General features: G+C 43.8%; 1 protein-coding gene across 5 annotated transcripts in view; it reads left to right on the top strand.

The window, feature by feature from the left end:
- TNS3 (tensin 3) overlaps nt 1-16,226 on the top strand; it is a 223,071-nt gene that overhangs the window by 61,109 nt on the left and 145,736 nt on the right. For all 5 annotated transcript variants that reach the window (XM_085219995.1, XM_085219996.1, XM_085219999.1 and 2 more), the window contains exon 2: nt 1,624-1,735. In XM_085219995.1, coding sequence (XP_085076121.1) covers nt 1,624-1,735 — 112 coding nt within the window. The remainder of the gene's footprint in view (nt 1-1,623; nt 1,736-16,226) is intronic.

A 16,226-nucleotide genomic window follows, 5' to 3' on the forward strand; every position in this document is an offset into this window, starting at 1 on the left:
AAAACTGGCTTCAAGCTCAGGGAGGGTAGATTTATGTTGGATGTAAAGAAGAAATTTCTTGCAGGGAGGGTGGTGAGGCACTGGAGCAGGCTACCGAGTGTTGTGGCTGGTGCCCTGTCCCTGGAGACTTTCAAGGATAAGGCCCTGGGCGGCCTGGTCCAGCCGTTCATTGCATTGGACTAGATGGCCTTCAGAGGTTCCTTCCAACTCTGAGGCTTCTGTGGTTCTGTGAAAAAAAGACCTGGCAGATTTTAAGTTTGTTTTTTTTTTTTGCCATATGAATGCCAATTTGATGTAAATTATGACAACAGCCTTCAATTTAGTATGATGTAGCATGATGTAAATCTGAACAAGTTCCGAAATGGGGAGGTGTAAGGGAATTTGACTTTTGTGGTTAGTGATTGAAATGTCTAATGTGACACTGTAACTGCAATTCAGACTTATTTGTCCAATATTTTGTCTAGTACTTCTACTGACAAGGGATCTTCTGCTGTTTCCCTCGTGAAGTTCTGGAAATTGATAGACTTAAATGGCTTGCTCAGAGTTGATTGCTGCCACTTACGTTCTTAAGGGCTTCTCTGAAGCTCGAGATAGGTCCTTGTTGAAGCAGTATGTGGAAGTAGCTGAGGTCTGTGACGCATCATTTTTAAGACACTTCTTGTGCCTGCACAGCAGCTTCAGTGTGGACATTTTTAGAGACGACTAAACGTTTTGTTTAGGGCCACATTGCTTGAAGCCACGAAGAAATCCCAGGTAACCTCACTGCATCATGCAGTGAATCTTTCCCACTTTCCTAACCCATTTCATGAATAACGGCCTTATTTTATGTAATTTCTTTGATTTACTGAATACTTAATGAACGGAAGGAACCAGAAAAATTATCTTTCAGTTCCATGATTAATGGTATTTTCCAGAAGTCTGCCAATGAAACAATGAAAAGGTTGTTATGCCCTTCCAGAGGACGTATGGACTCTGTTTCAGACTTTGAGTAGCCTTCTGTTACTTAAAGCTGTAATAATAATTAGCCTATAGAAGCCTTAGCTTATATGGCATTTTTTGCTTTTCTGTCCTCACTAGAGACTTCACTGTTATTTTTAATATAATATTTCAGTTACTGTGACATACTGTGGGGGGGGAAAAGAAAACTTCAATGTATTTTCTTATGAAAGCGGGGGAAAAAAAGCAAAATTGATTTTGAACTTAGTAAACTGTCAAAACCAAACTTGGCTGTTCGCTCTTGGTGCTTTTCACTTAGTAAGGAAACTAAACTCTGCTACAGCAAGGCAAGTTATATTGGTTACCATGATAACTGGGTGCATTACTTAGCTAATTTTTAACCAGTATAAGCTGAACCAGTACAGCTTTTCATATGGGTGAGACCTTAGGTCAGAATGCTGTTCATACCGTGGAGATTATTCTCTATTTCTTTGTAGAAGGTTGTCATAGGGAAATCTGGCGTTAAGATATAAAACGTCTTGCATGAGAAGTTTCTTATGACTTGTTACTTCCCTTGTTTAAGAGTGGGAAACTCATGTGAGACAGGGAGTACCAGAGACATGCTGTTACATTTAAAAGTATGACTGAAAAACTGAGAGAATCTGACATTATTCCCCTTTCTTCCAGCCTCGGGAAACAGCATCGAAGTCTCATACTTTCAAAAACAAATCCTTTAGGAAATCCAAAATTTGTGGATTCTGCAAACAAGCAATTGATAGCCAAGGCATTTCATGCAGAGGTGAGTAATGTGTGATGTGCTCTGTTTAATTTCTTGCAATTAGAAGGAAATAAAATTCATATTAATATCAAAATCTGGAGGAATCAGTGACTCTGGACTTCCTTGTGGACTGAATATAAATATTACCTCACTTTGCTTCCTCCCTTTACACAGTACTGTGCCTTGTTTTTGTTTGTTTTTTTGTTTTGTTTTAGTGTGGGGGAGGGCCTGCTATAGGCAGTTGGACTTGTATAATGATGTGTTGTTATTACTCTGCTACTAGGATGGATTCCAGACTAAGCCAGTGCCTCTTAGGAACGTGCCAGTCACGTGTGCTCAGTGGTTGATGGGTGGAATTCAGCCTCAGAGTGACACTCATGCACAGAAAAGCCTTCACGGCTCAGTGCATTACTTCGCTAAAATTCTCAAGAACAGTCATTTGTTTCATTTTTCTATCTGCTTTATAGCCTCAGTCTAATGCTTAGTCTTCGTGCCTAATCAGTCCCTGTAATGATGAAGAGATGCTCATTCTGGATGCACGGACTAGAGACTGCTTCTGGCGTTGTTCTCTGCTTGTTACTGCTGTTCTTCACTCTTCCACCTTTCTGTGTAGGACTGAACAGACTTACCTCTTCTCCATAGGATGCTTGTGGGAAAGAAGTTAAATCTGGAGAAAACTCTTATGTGATTTCTGCAAACTGTTGAAACAAAGAGGCTTTGATCCAGTGTACTGGTTTAGTCTGGTTAATGTTCAACTCTTGTAACTGCATGTTAGTAAAGCAGTCTGTCTACTTTCTGCATGCATGGTTTACCTCCGAGTAAGAGAATGTTTTGTCTTTTCATCTGATGCATAGTGGGGAAAAACAGTATCTTTTTGCCTAGTGATATTAGAACCGTCTACAAATTTGAGATGGATCTCTTGCCACATGCCTTCCCTCCCACACTCTTCCAACACCTTATGATCCCTCTGAGGGATAGAGAGGGTGGTAAGATATTTGACTGTGGAAGGAATGTACTGTTTACCTTCTACAGGTGTTGCTGAATTTGTGGGTGAACAGTGTGGATGAACCTTGCTTGTTCAGTGTTACAGTTATCATACACAGTTATATGTATGCATGTCTTTAAAACATTTATTCCGTCTTTCTGGAGGTTAGTCCCAAAGTTCTAAGGATTTAGTTGTTTTTAACTTAGTAGAAATTGCTAATGTTGTGAGAAAGAAACCTGCTGTCACGGTTCTGGCCTAGTTCCTTGACTAATAGGGCAGAGAGACCCACACCCTTGGGAGGGTGTGTAGGGAAAAGGTAGAGAGATGGGCCTAAAAAAAAAACCAGCAGCTACGAGCCAAGGGAGAAAACTGTTTTACTTAATATAATGGAGGAATGTGAGATAACACAATATAATCCACTATAATTGGAGTTGAAACTAATAAAACAGATAAAATGGGAGAGAGTTTGTCCAAAAACCCAAGGCATTACTCTAATGGTGAAGGCGACACACTAGGGAGCGCACACTGCAAAGAAGAGCAGAAGGAAAAGGGCAGTCTTGTGACTCCCAACCAGTTTTGTCTTTCCCTTAAATGAAAAATAGAACAACGAAGTCTTCTGGAAGCTGTAGTTCTTCTCTTCTGGGACAAGTACCCATAACTATTGACAATCCGTGGGACTGCAGCATTAACTCGTCAACTCCCAGTGTACGACATGATGTTATGGTGTGGGATACCAACAATAAAATCATAAAGCCATGATCCCTGCTTAGTAGGAGAATTCTGTCAACACCCTCTTGGTGAGGTTTATTGTTAGAAACAGTGTACTGGTATTCCAGAAGAAAAGGGTCTGTGGAAGTGGGAATAGAGAAAGTTTTTGCCAGGTTGCTGTGGATTTGAGTCCTTATAGCCCAGAGCTGGAAGACTGTAATTAAGAAACTAAGATACAGTGTGTCAGCGGCTTATGGGCTGGTTTGACCCAATGCTGTTACTAGAGGAGGACCACAAAGATGATCAGAGGGCTGGAGCACGTCCCCTATGAAGAGAGGCTGAGGAAAGTGGGCTTGTTCACCTGGAGAAGGCTGCAGGCTTCCAGTACCTAAAGGAGGCCTACAAACAGGAGGGATGCCAATTCTTTGAAAGGGTTGATAACTGCAGGACAAGGGGAAATGGTTTTAAGCTGAGGGAGGGCAGATTGAGGTTGGATGTCAGGGGGAAGTTCTTTGCTATGAGAGTGGTGAGGTGCTGGAACAGCTGCCCAGAGAGGCTGTGGATGCCCCATCCATCCCTGGAGGTGTTCAAGGCCAGGTTGGATGGGGCCCTGGGCAGCCTGGGCTGGTACTAAATGGGGAGGTTGGTGGCCCTGCATGTAGCGGGGGGTTGGAGATTCATCATCCCTGAGGTCCCTTCCAACCCTGGACATTCTGTGATAATGGGGCAGGGGGACTCGCTGGCCCACACCCCGAGAAAGGGGGAAGGGGAAGAAAGGAAGAGGGTAGGGAGATGGGCCTAAAAATGAAACAGTGGGAACAGGAGGAAAGCTAACTTACTAAAAAAAGATAACATAATATAATACAATACAGTTGAAATTGAGGCTAATACATAAAAAGAGAGAGGGGCCTTCTGTTTCTGGGCACTTACTCTAATGTTGAAGGCAAGATGGCCAGGGAGCACACGTGCTGCAGAGATGAGCAGAAAGGGAAAAGGGGGTTCTCATGACCTGCAGACAGCTTTATTTTTTCCTCTGACTGGAAAATGGAAAGAGAACAGTGAACAGCCCTCTGGGGTATGCAGTTCTTCTCCTCTGAGACATGTAGATCTAGAACTGTCGTCGGTTCACGGAACTGGAGCATCAACTCTTTAACTCTCAGTGCACTACATGATGTTATGATGTGGAACACTGATAACCAAAATCATAAAACCATGGCACTATGTCAGTGTATTTACCTGCAGTTCTGCTCTGCTGGACCCCATTCACACCACCATCAGGAAGCACTTTTGTTGTTACTGTTCTTGTAGAGATGATGCAGCACTGGCACAGGTTGTCAGGAGTGATTGTGGAGTCTGTCTCCCTGGGGACATTTGATGTGCTGCTGTGCTGCCTGTTCTCTGTAGCCCTGCTTGAGATTTAAAAACAAGCAAAACCTAAAATTCTACAAGCATTTCCATTGAGATCCTTTGAAAACATTCCCCAAATGGGTGGATTGATGATTGTGACAATTCCATATTAAGGTCTTTCGGGGGTGACTTTTTACAGGTTTTATAGGTGCAATATACAGAAGGAACCCTTGACAGTACGTAGTGTTTCACCCTTCCTATCCTTCTCATAGGATCATTCATGGAAAGGCTTGAGTTGAAAAGGACCTCAAAGACCATCTAGTTTCAACCCTCCTGTTGAGGGCAGGGTTGCCAACCACTAGACTAGGCCTTTTTTTTCACCTCTGTTGTTTCTGCTTTTCTCTTTTTTCTTTTTTTTTTTGTTGCAAACATGCAGGAGACTTACCATCCTTATTTAGTGTTGATAGATTTTAATTACCTTTTACTTAATTGTGAGAGATGAAAAACAAAAGGAGCTGCGCAGAGTGGAGCTGTGACTACTAGTAGCCTCAGTTCAGTAGGAATCCATTTTTATTTTAACTTACAATGTGGGCTTTCTGAATCAGAGTTCTGGAAAAGATAGAACTATAAGTTGTCTGTTCCTTTGCCAGCTCTGAAGTGCTTGAAATGAAACCTTGTGCAGTTAATCTCAATTTAAATATGAAGATGTCATGGTTTCATGATTTTTCATTATCGGTATTCCACATCATAACATCATGCAATGTACTGGGGGTTTGACTGCTGATGCTCAAGTTCCGGGTGCCTGTCCAGCGGAGAAGAGCAGCTACGTTTCCCCAGGGGGCTTTGCGGTCAGCGAGGAGATATAACTCCCGGCAAGGTCACCCGATGCTCTCTTCTCTGCCTGCGCTGCTTCGCTTGCGCTTCTCTGCCTGCGCTGCTTCGCTTGCGCTTCTCTGCCTGCGCTGCTTCGCTTGCGCTTCTCTGCCTGCGCTGCTTCGCTTGCGCTTCTCTGCCTGCGCTGCTTCGCTTGCGCTTCTCTGCCTGCGCTGCTTCGCTTGCGCTTCTCTGCCTGCGCTGCTTCGCTTGCGCTTCTCTGCCTGCGCTTCTCTGCCTGCGCTTCTCTGCCTGCGCTTCTCTGCCTGCGCTTCTCTGCCTGCGCTTCTCTGCCTGCGCTTCTCTGCCTGCGCTTCTCTGCCTGCGCTTCTCTGCCTGCGCTTCTCATCTCAGCGTTGTGGTAAGGCCGATCCACCATCAATTTCACATTCTCTCTCCTTATAAAATTCTGTTGATACCATATTTAGTAAATTACTTTGTTTTACCTCAGATTGTTGCCACTGTTTTCAATTATTTCGGGGTCCCTTATTTTCTTTTTTTTTCCGGGGGCGCGGATCCGCGGATCCCTCCGCCCTTCTAGTCACGGAACCGGGCCGAACCAGCCCGTAAACCGTTGACAGAAGAAAAATAAACTAACTGTTACAGAGCCAAATCCTGATTCTTCTGCTTCTGGTAAATTCTGCATGGTGTTGTGTATAAGTGAGCAAGTTGGCATAGGGAAGAAGAGAGGAAGAAGGAAAGCCTGTAGTTAAGAACAGCTGAAGTTCCTTTGTGTATTAATGAGAAAGCCTTGCTTTTTAGTAATTTGTCCTGAGAAAACGATAGCTGCTTGCATTGAATGCAAGTTCCTGCCAGCACTTGCAGTATTTTATTGGCTAAAATAAAGTTATGTGGGGAGAAATGAAGGAAAGGGAAAGGTTCTAGGTTGGTCAGTTGATAGCATTTTGTCTGTCTAGCAATGAGTTATCTGCTTGTTGCAAGAAGGTGGCTGCAGTTCAATACTGTAAAGCTAAATGAGCTTTGTTAGTGTGTAGCAGCTGCTGTTCTGGGCCGTGTTCAGCTCTGTCTCGCAGAATGTGTCCTTTGCTAGTGTCCAGTTGTAAGAACTGCATGAAAAGTGAATGACTAACTGTCAGGTATGCTTGGATGAACGTGTCAGCGCATTGTTAGATACTTTATCCCACCTCAGAAAAGCATGCTTGCTAACAGTGATCTCATACGTAATGAGCTCTGCAAAAACAGCAGTGAAAAATGGAAGGCTTGGGAAGAAGTGAGCTGCTCATCTCCTCCCTGCCTGCTAAACATAGTTAGGACTGAACTGCTTGATGCAGTATTTATTATGGGGAACTGTTAGCAGTTGATGTCTGTGGTACTTCCACATGCTTCATTAAACTGAGGGCCGTATGATCGCCTGTGTCTCCTCAGTAGTACCTCAAACTTGAAGGCTTTTGAGCTAGAGTTGATAATTTCTCTGCATTACAGTTCAACTTAGTGCAGCTTAGAGGAGGTAAACAACCTGGTCATGTGTATCTGTGTAATTGCCCAGAAGTCTGCGATATTAGGAAAGTTTCTTGATTCTTTTTAAACCATTAACCTAGATTACAGATATTTCATATTTTACTTCATTTGCAAACAAGCTGTTGTAACTATGTAATTTATCTATTTTCCATGTGAATTTCATTTTTTCTTTATTACTGTTATACTTGATCAACTTGGAAACATTTTTTTATTTCTAGTTAATTTTCCTCTGCTTTTTTGAATTATATCTTGTCCCAGCTCTGTTATGTTGTTACCCAGTGTTAGTGCAGAGCAAGATTTGAGAGGTTTATAGATACTCTGAATCTTCCCAGCCCTTTCCTGGGAAATTACAAAGTTGGTTACAGGTTTGGGAAATAGGAGCAGTTGTCAATAATGCAGTAGTATTTTATAGCTTAAGTCTCTGATAAGTGAAATAATGATGAATTGAACACTTGTCACACTTCTTTTTGATGAATCACCCCTCCTGTCCAGGTAATGATTAAATTAACGTTTAAATGCTGGCCTTCACATGCAATACAAGCGTTCCTTAGTCCAGACTTTGAACTAAAAGTAATATTACTTTAGATGAACTCGGGTATCTTTTTATTAATGTAGCCTAGCCATGAACGCACTGCTTCAGGGAATATATTTTGAGGTGGTCCCGGTAGAACTGATTGTAGAATTTTACTTCCTAAACAGAATCACAGAATCACAGAATTGTAGGGGTTGGAAGAGACCTCTAGAGATCATCGAGACCAACCCCCCTGCCAAAGCAGGTTCCCTACACCAGGTCGCACAAGTAGGCGTCCAAGCGGGTCTTGAATATCTCCAGAGAAGGAGACTCCACAACCTCCCTGGGCAGCCTGTTCCAGTGCTCCGTCACCCTCACCGTGAAGAAGTTCTTACGCACATTCGTGCGAAACTTCCTGTGCTGCAGCTTATGTCCATTTCCCCTCGTCCTGTCTCCACGTACCACTGAAAAGAGACTGGCCTCACCACTATGGCCGCCACACCTCAGATATTTATAAACCTGGATCAGGTCCCCTCTCAGTCTTCTTTTCTCAAGGCTAAACAGACCCAGTTCACTTAGCCTTTCTTCATAGGGGAGATGCTCCAGGCTCTTCACCATCTTTGTGGCCCTCCACTGGACTCTTTCCAAGAGATCCCTGTCTTTTTTGTACTGGGGAGCCCAGAACTGAACACAGCACTCCAGATGAGGCCTTACCAGGGCAGAGTAGAGGGGGAGGATCACCTCCCTCGACCTGCTGGACACGCTCTTCTTAATGCACCCCAGAATGCCATTGGCCTTTTTGGCCACGAGGGCACACTGCTGGCTCATGGCCAACCTGTCATCCACCAGGACGCCCAGGTCCCTCTCTGCGGAGCTCCTCTCCAGCAGCTCATCCCCCAGCCTGTATTGGTGCATGCAATTACTCCTCCCTAGTTGTAAGACCCTACACTTGCTTTTGTTGAACCTCATCCGGTTTCTTACCGCCCAGCTCTCCAGCCTATTCAGGTCTCGCTGAATGGCAGCACAGCCTTCAGGCATGTCAGCCAATCCTCCCAACTTCGTATCATCAGCAAACTTGCTGAGGGTGGCCACTATCCCCTCATCAAGGTCATTGATGAAGATGTTGAACAAGTCCGGACCCAGCACAGACCCCTGGGGGACACCACTGGTTACAGGTCTCCAGCCAGACTCTGCACCACCAACGACGACCCTCTGCGCTCTGCCAGTCAGCCAGTTCTCAACCCACCTCACTGTCCACTCATCTATCCCACACTTCCTCAGCTTTGTTATAAGGATGTCGTGGGAGACAGTATCAAATGCCTTTCTAAAATCAAGGTAGACTACACCTACCGCTCTTCCCCCATCCACCCAGCATGTGACAGCATCATAGAAGGCCACCAAGTTGGTCGAGCACGACCTCCCCTTGGTGAACCCATGCTGACTACTCCTGATAACCTCCTTTTCTCCCAGTTGTCTGGAGATGGTATCCAGCAAGTGACAAGTGACACATGAGCATCACTGCTAAAACTCAGCACTCTGGGGAGCTGAGAGAGTCTGTATGTCTTAGTTTCAGCTGGAATATAATTGTTTTTGTGTGAGTGTCTGGTATGATGGTCTGTTTTGGTTCTAGGAGACAAATAATGTTGATAACACACTGATTTTTCTAGTTGCAACTAAGAAGTGTTGTATGGAATCTTAGAATCCTAGAACAGCCTGGGTTGAAAAGGAACACAATGATCATCTCATTTCAACCCCCTGCTGTGTGCAGGGTCCTTCACCACCAGAGTCCAGAGCCACATTCAGCCTGGCCTTGAATGCCTCCGGGGATGGGACATCCACAGCCTCTTTGGGCAACCTGTTCCAGTGCCTCACCAGCTCTGTGTATGGGGACAAAGCCATTCACAGCGAGGGCCCGAGGAGCTGGGAGGGAGTGAATTAGGACAGCTGACCTAACATGACCAAAGGGATATTCCATACCGTATGATACCAAGCAGAAGGAGTTTTGAAGAGGATGAGAGTTCATCTCTCTCTTTCTCTCTCTCTGCTGCTGCTGGGGGCTAGGTAGATATTAGTTGTGGGGTAGTAAGCAATTGCTCGTGCATCACTTTGTTAATATATTCATATTTATGCATAAACATAATTATTATCCTTTTCTCTGTCTTGTCAACCCACAAGTTTTACTTACGTTTTTTTTTCCCCCCGATTCTCTCCACCATCCCACTGGGAAGGGAGGAGGAGTGAGCAAAAAACTGTCACGTTTATCCACCTGCTGGCTTAAATCACAATTTTAAAATTGGCATGCTGTTGCTGTGACACTGAGAAGTGTGTGGGCATTTGACAGAACTTTAAATATGTTAACTTAAGGTGAGTTCCTTCTCCTGTAGAAAATTAAATAGGAAAAAAAAAAAAATTAAGGGGAAACGTAGTGTAATCTTTAATGATTGTATTGACCAGGCTGCATCACGGATGTTAGACCACGTTTGGGAATACAGCATGTAGTGAAAGCATGAGTTACGTAGCTGAAGAAAGCTCCCATAAGGTAAGCTGGGCTAGAGACATAACTGCATTTCAGTACATTCTGAGTCGGAGCCCCGTAGATAGCTGGAAGGGGAGTTGTTAGCTAATTTTTATGCACTCCCTGTTTCTTTTTGTCATTTTTAAAACTAAAAGCAATTGAAACACTTGAAGTAGATGCCAACAACTTAAGTATCATGCTGATGATCTTTGTAGCTCATGATGGTTTCTTTCCTTGAAGAACTTTGGGACTCCCTTACTATGTAAGAGATTAAGAATTGCTGTGAATCAAAGCATGAACACACGTTAGGTCTTATCTGTATAATGAGCAGTTTTTCAAGAAGGCTGTTTTTCTTAATCTGAAAGTCATCCATTTTAAACCAGCGTTACTCTGATCCTTTCTCTTGGTGTAAGTCCTTAATTCATGATGAGCGTGCAGACTTCCTAGACCTCACAGTACTGCTTGTACCGTCGTTAGCTGCAAGAAAAAAACTAGGCAGTCTGGCTTTTTTCTTTTTTTTTTTTTTTTTCTTTCCCCTTTGTTTCATGTGGGCTACTGGCAACAATGAGCCATAGTCTTGTTGAAATGCATTTCTGGATATTGCAACATTGGATCTTCTTTTTAAGTCAGATGAAGGAGGTCTAAAACCAGCCTTCAGTTCCAGACTGGATTAAGTTTTAATCATTTTGTACACAATTTGCCATGTATAGCTTAAAAAATGTGCCTAAATAGTTGTGTTTAATTAAAAAAAAAACTAAACATTTTCAGTGCTAACATTCTGCCATTGTAACAGCATAGATGGAAATGAAACAGAACAAACATCAAGAGAACAAACAAAACTCTCGAGAAATAAAGAAAGAAATCCCACAACACCCAGCAGTTTGCAGGAGGCAGTTAAAATGACAAACATAAATTCCTACTGATTTTACTGTGTAAACAAAATGGTTAAAGTGTTCCTGGAAACTAGGAAGAATGTGGGAGTAAAGGAGAACAGTAACTGTAGCAGTAACTGTGCCAAACTACTTTTCTCCTAATAAAGATTTTCCACTGCTTTTGTCTGTGAGTGGAATGTTTCATCTGCAAGAGAGTTCGTTTACAACCCTGTTTGCTGTATAGTTGTGTCAAGTAAAAAAATGCTGAATATCTTAAAAATTCTGTGCTTACAGTGAAATGCTGGGACTTTCAGATGAAGGGACAGTTGTTGTCTGCATATTTAAAACAGAAATAACAGCAGAAGACCCACAAAGACCTGAGCCACTACAAGATAATCTAGGGCATAAGAAGTAGACGAGCATTTCTTGTTACTGTACTGTGTGGCTTATTAGTCTAGTGACATCTTGAGCATGTGGCTCATAAAAACAGAAGAGTTTCACCTTGCAACTAAAGCCCATTATTTCCAACTATAGGACTCTTTCCCCCTTCAATGTGCAACCTTATTTTTTTTTATGATACAATTAATCATTTCTTTATGTTAATTTTCACTCTGTTTTCAAATTGCTGCAGAGCTAGTACAAATAGGTCAGCAGAACAGTGTGTTTACTGAGGTTCTCTCTAATAATCTGGTTAGTGTTGTTAAAATCTTATTAGACACATGTTTTTATGTGTTGCACAGCTCTCTCTGTTGTGTGAAACGTTTTAGTTGCAGATGTCTTTCTGTACTAGGCTCTGTCTGGAGAAGAGCTGATCATGGTGGCCTCACTGTGCATTTGTCAGAACATCCTGATTTGGTTTCTTACTTGGCATGTTTTCTTCCAAATCAAACACAGACCTGGAATTTTCTGGAATATACTTGCTGCGTGGAGGAGATGCTACTCAGCAGAGATGTTATTGAACTATTGACTGAAATGTCTAGGCTTTACTATTTCTGCTGTACTTTGACACAGGTCTTCCAGTGGTATTAAGAGAAAAGACTGAAATTGGGTATGGTAGAAACTACGTGTCAGTGTACAAATCATAGAATCATAGAGTGGCTTAGGTTGGAAGGGCCCTCAGGGATCACCTAGTTTCACCCCCCCCAGCTGCTGGCAGGGTTGCAGCCTCTGGATCAGGTGGTAGATCAGGCTGCCCAGGGCCCCATTCAACTTGGCCTTGAATGCCTCCAGAGACTGGGCATCCAGTTCCAGGACCTCAACACCGTCTTACTATAAAAACACTTAACCTAACATCTCATCTGAATTTTTCCTCTTTCAGTTTATAATCATTCCCCCTTATTTCCCTTTGTCCTATTGCTATCTACCCATTTAAAAAGTTGATATCCCTCCTGTTTATAAGCTCCCTTTTAAGTACTGGGAGGTTGCTGTCAGGTCTCTCCCAAGCCTTCTGTTGTACAGGCTGAACAAGTCCAGATCCCTCAGCCAGTCCTCGTGCCTGGACTCTTAAGGTTTTCTTGGTAAGCTGTTCTTAAGGAGTGCTTCTCCCAGCCATGGACGTGGGTCAGGGCAACCTCCGATACAAGTGCAGCACTTTGCACTTGGCCTTGTTGAGTTTTGGTTTATATGTATATAAACCAAATATATAACTTCGGTTATATGGGACCACTTTTAAAGTCTGTCCAGGCTCTTCTGGATGGCATCTCTTCTTCCTGTTTTGTCAGCTGTACTACTCAGTTTGGTGTCATCATTGTTGCTGAGTGATGCTGCTGTCTATGTCATTGATAAAGATGTTAGGGAGTACTAGTCCCAAGATGGACCCCTGTGGGGCATCATTCTTGAGTGGCCTCTGCTTGGCATAGGTCCACCAACCCTCTGACTGCAGCCTTGCCACCATTTTCTTATCCACTGAATAGTCTAGCCTTCGAAACCATATCTCTCCAATGTAGAGATAAGGATGTGGTGTGAGACCATGTCAAAAACCTTGCAGAAATCCATGCTAATGACATCAGTTGCCCTTCCTTTGTCCACCAATGCCGTTACTCCGTCATAGAAGGCTGCCAGGTTGGTCAGGCTGTGCTGGCTGTCTTGGTTTACCTTCTAGTTTTGCATGTGCCTTAACATCTCTTCCAGGAGCATCTGTTTTGTCATATTCACAGGCGCAGGTGTGAGGCTCACTGGCCTGTAGTTCCCCAGATCTTTCTTTCCCACTCACCAGGGACTTTGTCCAATAGTTACGACTTTTCAAATATGATGAAGAGTGGCTTGGCAATCACATCAGGCAGCTCCTTCAGAACTCTGGGGTGAGAGTTGTTTGGCATCACGGACTTGAACTCCTTCGGCCTCGTGAGGTGATCTCTGACTTGCTCTGCTCTTAGACCAGGAGGAATTTTTCTCCTTTGAGCCCAGCCCTTAAGTTCAAGGACACAAAAGGTATGGAAAGCCTGACTGGACCTGAAGATAGAGGCAAAGAACTCAAGCCTTCCACATGTCTGAAGCAGCTGGTTCCCCCCCCTCCTCTCCCTCAGAGGGGTTACACTCTCCTCTCCTTTTCTGACCAACATACCTGTAGAATCTCTCTTATTATTTTTCACACCTCTTACCGAGTTTGCTTTCATTTGCACCCTTGCTTTCCTGGTCTCTGCCCATCTGGACAGTGTCCCAGGCCACACGTCCCCACAGGCACTTCCACTGCTTACAGTTTTCATTCACTTCAGTCGGTTTGACCAGCAGGTACTTAGCTGTGCTACTTTCCTGCCTCTCCTGCTTGTTATCCTGTACAGGGAGAGCTCTTTGCTCTCAGAGAGGTATCTTTAAGTGCTGCCAGATCTGTACTGTCCGTTGTCCCTAAAGATAATTTTCAAGGGGATCTCACCCCATAATTCTTTAAATAGCCCAGAGTTTGCTCTCTTGAAGTTCGTGGTCCTGACTCTGCTCTTTGCCAGGCCCACATCCCTTGAGATCACAAACCTGACCAGGGCCTGGTCACTGCAGCTCAGACTGCCTCTGATCTTGATCTCTTTAATATCTCCTCCACATTGGTGAGCACCATGCCTGGTAATGCTTCACCTCTGGTTGCCAGTACCTGAACAAGAAAGTCATTCTCAACTGACTTCAGCAGTCTTTTGGATTGCTTGCAGCTTTCTGTGTCCTTTTCCTAGCACCTGGGTTAGTCCCATGAGGATGAGAGCCTCCAAGTGTGATGCCTCTTGAAGCTGAAGCAAGATGGCTTTGTCAACAGGCTCCCCTTCATCAGGCAGCCTGTAGGAGACCCTGACCACCAGACGTCCTTCACTGATCTTGTTCCTGATTTTAACTAACAAGCTCTCAACCTGTTCTTGACTTTTTCAGGAGCAGCTCTTTGCAGTTGTATCTTCTTAGCATAGAAGGCAGCTCCCTCCCTTACCCTTCCTACCTTCTCTATTCCTTCTATAAAGCTTGTAGCCCACAGTTGTTGTACTCAAGTTACGTGAATCGTTCTGCATATTTCTGTGATAGCAATTAGTCATAGTTTTCTAATTCTGCTATCACTTGTGACTCTTCTGCTTATTTCACAGGCTGTGTGCATTGGTGTAGAGACGTTTCAGCCAGGCTGATGACAACGTTATATCTTTTCATGTGATTGTATTAGCTTCTACTTAGTTGTGAATAATCAAGGACTCACTGCTGTCAAAAGTAGCTGTAATAGCATTTACTTTACTGTATTGGAAAAGTTGAATTGTAGAAGTGAAGGGAAAGAAAGCATCTTTCAAGTACCTGAGCCTGTGATCTAGTATCCTAATATATTACTTGTCTCTTGGAAGATAAAAAAAAAAAAAAAAACATGAATGTCAAGAGCTGTGTAGTATCTGTTTTGAGGGCAAACGTTCATTTTTAGTGTTCAGTAAGGTATCAAACAGAATTGTCTCTTAACTGCTTGCTTTGTATTACGGAATCATACAATGGCTAGGATTGGAAGGGAATTTTAAAATCATTTAGTTCCAAGCCTCTGCTGCAGGCATGGTTGCCAGCCACTAGATGTCTGGGGTTGCTGCGATCCACATGCAAGCTTGCATTTGGCTTTGTTTGGCTTATGTAGGCCCAGTTTTCAAGCTTCTCCATATCCCTCTGGATGACTTCCTTCTATTTTGTCAAGTGCACCACTCAGCTTGGTGTCATCAGCTAATCTGCTGAGGGTAGTCTTCATCCCACTGTGTACGTTGCTGATAGTGATGCTGAGGGGCACGCTTCCCAAGGCAGACCTCTGGGGGTAGGAAGGCTTTACAGAGGAGTCTGGATAGGCTAGATCAATGCGCTGAATCCAGTTGTTTGAGCTTTAAGAAGACTGAGTTGCTGAGTCCAGCGTTTCAGTTACAGAAATTCTATGCACTGCTACAGGCTTCAGGCAGAGTGACTGGCAAACTGAGTGGAAGAAAAGGATCTGGGGATTGTAGTTGATAGCCAGCCAGCACTGTGCCAGATGGCCAGGAAAGCTAGTGGCATCCTGTCTTGTATACAAAAATAGTGTAGTCGCTAGGACTGGGGAGGTGATCATTCCCCTCCACTTGATGCTCGTGAGCCATACCTTGAGTTCTGCGTTCAGTTTTGGGCCCCTTAGTACAAGAAAGGCATTGAGGCCCTGGAGCATGTTCAGAGAAGGGCAACAAAGCTGGTAAAGGGTCTGAAGCACAAGTCTTACAAGGAGAGGCTGAGGGAACTTGGATTGTTTCTTCAGAGAAGGGCAGACTCAGGGGAGACCTTATTATTACTTCAATGAAGGTCGTAGCAAGATGGGGTTTGGGCTCTTTTTCCAAATGCACCATGGGTGGTTCAGGCTGGATATAGGAAAAGTTTATTTTCAGAAGGAGTGGTCAGGTATTGGAACAGGCTGCCCAGGGAGGTAGTGGGGCCACCATCCCTGGTGATTTTCAAGAAGAGGGTAGATGTCACACTGAACAAATGGTCATAGGTGTGTGTTGATAGTTGATCCAGATATCTTGGTGGTCTTTCCAACCTTAATGATTCTATGGTTGGTCTCTATCTGGATATAGAAAAGTTGACCACAACCCTCTGGCTGTGACCATCCAACCCATTCTTTATCCACTGAGTAAATAAAACTGCTTTGAAATCCTTCTCTCTCCAGCTTAGAGATAACAGCTGACGTACTGAAAAGTAATTCAGCCTCTCTGGAAGTCTTATCTTTGAGGTAATTCATTTCTCTGGATGTAACATAAATATTTAGGTTG

The sequence above is a fragment of the Meleagris gallopavo genome, chromosome 3 (assembly GCF_905368555.1).
Source record: "Meleagris gallopavo chromosome 3, MGAL_WU_HG_1.1, whole genome shotgun sequence".
Classification (NCBI taxonomy): domain Eukaryota; kingdom Metazoa; phylum Chordata; class Aves; order Galliformes; family Phasianidae; genus Meleagris; species Meleagris gallopavo.